Raw genomic sequence first — 6,000 nt, forward strand, 5'->3', positions numbered from 1 at the left:
GCGAAGAGTGGCAGTGGCATCATCCGCCTTCCTCATGGGCTGCGTGACCCTGTAGAGTTGTTCCTGGAGATTTTGTTTGCGGAGATATGATTCCTTTGGGGAGGAGTAGAATTCCATTATTCGTGTTGTTTCCTTGTTCCAGGCATGAAGGAGGGGGGCAAACAAGGGATGTGGTTGCGTGAACCAACACCAGTAGAGCACATGCATATTTTATTTTTGGGCCTTCTATCTTTCTATTTTCATATGTGGCGGTTTTGACAAATATTTTCTTGTATTTTTAGTAATTTTATGTACTATTGGTAATTGTATCAGAAACAGAGTTATGGAAGTTATTGGATAATTTATGCAAAAACAATTTTGTGTGCTTTATACTGATGGGTTGGAGAAAAAAAGCACAGAAAACTAGTTACTACAAGGTGGAGGACGGTGCTAATGAGAGGCACAAATGCAGAAGTGTTCGTCCTGTGTCTGTCTATACTAATCTGCTTTTTAGTTGTTGAATTTCAAGTATCGGGAAGTGCAATGTTCTTAACAAAAAAGCTGGATTGCGCTGTTTTTGCTGACAAGGGTCATAAATGTCGATATTGACTACATGTTTATATTCTCTTATTGCTAGAGGAAGGGTGCGGATTAACTTTGCGAAAATATGGTCCTTTCACTGTGTTTGTTCCCATGATGAAACTAAGTCACATAAATGTAAGTATAGACAATACAATAAGTGACTTTATATTTGGATTTGCATCCATTATGGAAGACATTTGCATAATGCAGTAATTGGTTCCGATACTAACAGCCCATCCTGCTTCTCAGTCTAAGGGTCCTGTTACATGGGCCGATATGGGGCATGAAAATGTGCGCAGCTCATTGATCTGCGCGCGTTTGCTCCTTTTTCAAGGAGCAATGATTGGTTAAGAATACGGAGGAGCGATCGTTACTACGATCGTTCGTCCCCATACATTTCCGTTATGTCAGCAGCACCTCTCCCTGTTTACACAGGGAGATGTGCTGCCGACAGCGATAATATTTATTGCTGTATAAACGAGCAGATCAACTGATGAACGAGTGTCTGCTCATTCATTGGATGATCGTTGCCCTGTTTACAAAACGCTTGTTTTCCCGATAATTGGCCCGTGTAGAAGGGCCTTTAGGCTAGGGCTACGCGGCAAATTTGGTCGTGCAACATGAAGTCGTGCTACAAATAATTGTGATTTGTCTGCAACTTGCTATACCATGACATTGAACTCTATGCTGCGAGTTGCTTGCGATTAGAGATCTGCTACCAGAGGTGCAGCCACATTCCCAAGCGTTACATGTGATGTCGCAATGTGACCTTGCGATCCTTGTGTTTTGTGACCAACTTTGCCATGTAGCTCTAGCCTAATGGCGTTTTTTTGGGAATCAACAGACCTTTTCCCAATCCTGGATAAACCTTTAAGTGAATTAATTTAGTATATACTAAGCAAAATAGCTACCACTAAAAAATCTTGAGAAGATTGGTTGCGTGCACATTCCACCTCAGCACGTCCACACCTGCGTAAACCGCATCGAGTTTGGACTGTTAAAACACATTCTATGCTATCAAATTGGTCTGTGCGAATCAGGGCTGTTGGCGAGTATCCTTACAAATGACATAATGTTATGTATTATATGTACTAGTATATTAATGTATTACATTCTTATCTTATACTGTTTCAACTAATGTAATCTTGTATTTATCTTCATAGTTTTAAAGGCCGAAAAAAACATATGTCTATCCAGTTCAGCCTATTAATTTGCAATGTTGATTTAGGGGAAGGCAAAACCTTCAAAAGGCAAAATCCAATAACAACTTCCTCTGACAGAGAGTTCCATATTCTTCAGTGGCGTAACTACCGCTGTAGCAGCCATAGTGGGTTTGTGTGTGGCACCCAGGGGAGCCCAGTCAATAGCCTGCTATGGGCCTAGTCTTTCCTAGTTAAGCCCCTGATAGTCTCACTGCTCTTACAGTAAAAAATCCACTTCTTTCCTTCTTTCTTCTATACGTAGAGGACGCCCCTTGTTAGTAAGTTCTGGGTATAAATAGATCATAAGAGAGATTTCTGGATTAACCTTTGATGTATTTATACATAGTTATTAGGTCACCCCTCAGCCGTCTTTTTTCTAAACTTAAATAACCTTAAAGAGGCTGTGTCACAACATTATACAGTAAGTGCCCTATCTCCTACATAATGTGATCGGCGCTGTAATGTAAATAACAACAGTGGTTTTTATTTTGAAAAACGATCATTTTTTAGCAAGTTATGAGCCATTTTAGATTTATGCTAATTAGTTTCTTAATAGACAACTGGGCGTTTTTTTACTTTTTACCAACTGGGCGTTGTACAGAGGAGTGTATGACGCTGACCAATCAGTGACCAATCAGCGTCATACACTTCTCATTGTTCCAGCCCAGCTTCTTTCACTGCACACACAGCGTGATCTCGCGAGATTACGCTGAGCTGTCCTTCACAGTGAGATCATGCTGTGCTGTGAGTTAAGTCCTACAGAAACTTTACCGAAGTGTCGGGAGTGTGAATAAACATCGTGTCCTGGCTGGAGGCAATGTCTATTCACTCTGAAGACACTTCGGTAAAGTTAATGTGGGAGTAAGTGACAGCACAGCGAGATCTCATGAGATCACGCTGTGCTGTGAGTACAGCTAATCATGACTGGAGAGAAGTGTATGACGCTGATTGGTCACTGATTGGTCAGCGCATAACACTTCTCTTTATAACGCCCAGTTGGTAAAAAGTTAAAACTTGCCCAGTTGTCTATTAAGAAACTAATTAGCATAAATCTAAAATTGTTCATAACTTGCTCAAAAATTATCGTTTTTCAAAATAAAAACCACTGCTGTTATCTACATTACAGCAGCAATCAGATTATGTAGGGGATAGGGCACATATAATCTGGTGACCGAGCCTCTTTAATTTTGATAATCTTTCTGGATATTGTAGTTTTCCCATTACATTTATTACTTTAGTTGCCTGCCTTTGAACCTGCTAAAGCTCTACAATGTATTTCTTGTGAACTGGTGCCCAAAAATATTCCATGTGTGGTATTACTAAAGATTTATAAAGTGGTAGAATTATGTTCTCGTTATGTGCATCTATGCCCTTTTTAAAGAACCCCATGATCTTATTTGCCTTGGCAGCAGATGTTTGACGCTGGTTGCTACAGTTAAGTTTACTGTTGACTAAAATTCCTAAGTCATTTTCCATGTCCGTTTTACCCAGTGTTTTCCCATTTAGTATATGATTGACTTGTATTTTAACTTCCCAAGTGCATAGCCTTATATTTATTAGTGTTAAACCTCATGCCACTTCTCTGCCTAAGCCTTTAACTTCTCCACTTCCATTTGTAATAGACTACTGTACTCCTTTGTTTTAATATCTTTACACAATTAAATATCAACGGCAAAAAATATTAGTTTTATTGTGCTGTCCCTTTATAATGTCATTAATAAATACATAAAACACATAGATCCCAATACTAACTCCTGTGGTATTCCACTCTTGGGTGACCCAAACTAAGCCAGTTGCTTACACACTGACACATATTTCTCCCAGTCCCAGCATTCTTATTTTATGTGCCAACCTTTTATGTGGCACAGTATGAAATGCTTTGGAAAAATCAAGATATATGACATTCAATCACTCACACCGGTCCAGTCTAGCGCTTACCTCCTCTACGCTGGACCAGTCTAGCGCTTATCTCCTCTACCCCGGTCCAATCTAGCGCTTCCCTCCTCTACCCCGGTCCAGTCTAGCGCTTCCCTCCTCTACCCCGGTCCAGTCTAGCGCTTCCCTCCTCTACCCCGGTCCAGTCTAGCGCTTACCTCCTCTACCCCGGTCCAGTCTAGCGCTTACCTCCTCTACCCCGGTCCAGTCTAGCGCTTATCTCCTGTACCCCGGTCCAATCTAGCGCTTACCTCCTCTACCCCGGTCCAGTCTAGCGCTTACCTCCTCTTCTTTTAATCTTTAATAATCTATAAGTCTGAATTGAAAATATTCTTATATCCAGGAAACCGCAGCAAAACGGTTATGTAAAGTCCACATAATTCCTGGCCAGTACATGGCAAGTGATTTGAAGAAAATTACCAAACTGTGGACAATAAGTGGTGAATTGCTGGAATTTTCAAAGCAGGTAAGATCGTGTCTTAAATGGTGCATGACCAGTGTAGCTGCATAGTGGGAGCAATTACAGAATTATTTCAGCCACAACCGGCATCAACATTGACAATACCAGTAAACATTCCTAAGAGCTCATAGCACATGGTGGTATTATGGATCCGACTGGTATTGATCCTATAGAAATCTATGGGCCCATACTGTACATCTGCGAGAATCTTTAAGAAAAAATAATGGTGTTTAGCATTGCATGCGGTTTTATGTATGCATTATCTTGCGGCACACAATTATATGCCTATCGGTCCATAATACATCATGCAGGCCGTGTGTATGTCTTCTGAGTTAAAGGGTTTTTCCTTTTCCTCAGGGCTCAGATCCCCACCAATATATTCATTGATCAAGCCCATTCACCCATTATTCATATTGCTAAACTAGTACTGCACATGTCATTGTCTGGGGCTCTGTTCACATTTCCGTTCTTTTCCGACAGGTTTTCATTGTGCTTTTTTGATGTCTGGAATAGTGTAGCTTGCCGTGTTACTCTATCTAGTAAAAAATAAAGAAAATAGGGGGAAAAACAAATAAATCGTCATGGATCCATCAAATGGTTCATGATCAACAATAACGTCGTATCCATCATGGATTTTATAAAAACAGAAGCGAACTGTAATTTGAACAGTATAAGTTTGTAATATACAACAATAATACAATATAGCAAAATTAATTTAATCATTCATTCTACACTCCAGAGAGTTTTGTTATCCAGAATTTTCCAGAACGGCAGTCTTAAGCCTCACAGTGGCACAGAGGGTTACAGAGGCAAGCAGAATAAGGCAGTGTCCTCAAGCATGTGATTTGAAATTCCTATAAAAATGGGCGTAGGAAAATATTCAGTCTGTAAAGGTAGTTTATGCATTTAACTGTTATACTGTCTTTTCTTTGTTTAACCTTTTGTTGTAGGTATTTTTTAAAGACTCTGAACCTGACAAAAAGTATAAGTTTGAAAAAACGGACTTACCAGCCGTTAATGGCATTCTTCATGTTATTGATCAACTTATAACAAGCAACAACATGGAAACCATTGGAAACCCACAGGTAAATCATTCTACTATTCATAATTTATGCAGATGACACAGATGTGAATTTTTTGTGATCCACATTTCGCACTAACCACTGGAGGGCACCCATAGGAGCAGATTTAATAATACTGTCTAACTTTTAGATATTGTAAACTTCGACATAGAAGTCAGAAAATTAATTCAATTTATCAAGTGGTGCACGTCGTTTTATAAACTTCGCGCATCTAGCTAGACATTTGAATTACTTTTGGTGCATATTTGGCGCACAGAGTCGCATTTAAGCTCCTTTCTGCTAGGCCACGTCTTTTCCCCACTAAGCCACGCCCCCTTATTGAGCGTGTCGAAAAAATTGCCAAAAACAGTTAATAAATGTAACGCATGTATGCCATAATTCTGGGGCATTTTAAATAGTAAATGTCCCAAAGAGCTAAATGCCCCAAAGAGCTGACATTTCCTTTTTTCTGCAGATCACTTGTCAGCTTTGTTGTATAGGCTGGGAAAGGGTCAGTGGAGGACGGGGGATTAAATGACCGCTCTATTTTACTGCTGGAGGCCTTCATAAGGCAGGGTAGTAACACTGTACACACAGATAAGTCTCTGTATGCAGTTCCCCTGCCACTCCTTGGTCTCTAGGGGAGGGGGGGGGCTGTACTCCATCACTTCCTCTACACTGTATTAGGCTAAGGGCTCATTCAGACGGACGTTAATAATGTTTGTGTGCTGTGCAGGAAAATCCCACGTAGCACACGGACCCATTGATTTCATGTGTGAGT

The 6,000-nt window shown here is 40.3% G+C and overlaps 1 protein-coding gene across 2 annotated transcripts in view; it reads left to right on the plus strand.

Moving 5' to 3' along the window:
* The window catches only part of STAB1 (stabilin 1), a 165,987-nt gene that overhangs the window by 22,982 nt on the left and 137,005 nt on the right, over window positions 1-6,000 (plus strand). For both annotated transcript variants that reach the window (XM_075833779.1, XM_075833778.1), the window contains exons 11-13: window positions 617-696; window positions 4,042-4,164; window positions 5,109-5,243. In XM_075833779.1, coding sequence (XP_075689894.1) covers window positions 617-696; window positions 4,042-4,164; window positions 5,109-5,243 — 338 coding nt within the window. The remainder of the gene's footprint in view (window positions 1-616; window positions 697-4,041; window positions 4,165-5,108; window positions 5,244-6,000) is intronic.

The sequence above is a fragment of the Rhinoderma darwinii genome, chromosome 7 (genome assembly GCF_050947455.1).
Source record: "Rhinoderma darwinii isolate aRhiDar2 chromosome 7, aRhiDar2.hap1, whole genome shotgun sequence".
Taxonomy (NCBI): Eukaryota; Metazoa; Chordata; class Amphibia; order Anura; family Rhinodermatidae; genus Rhinoderma; species Rhinoderma darwinii.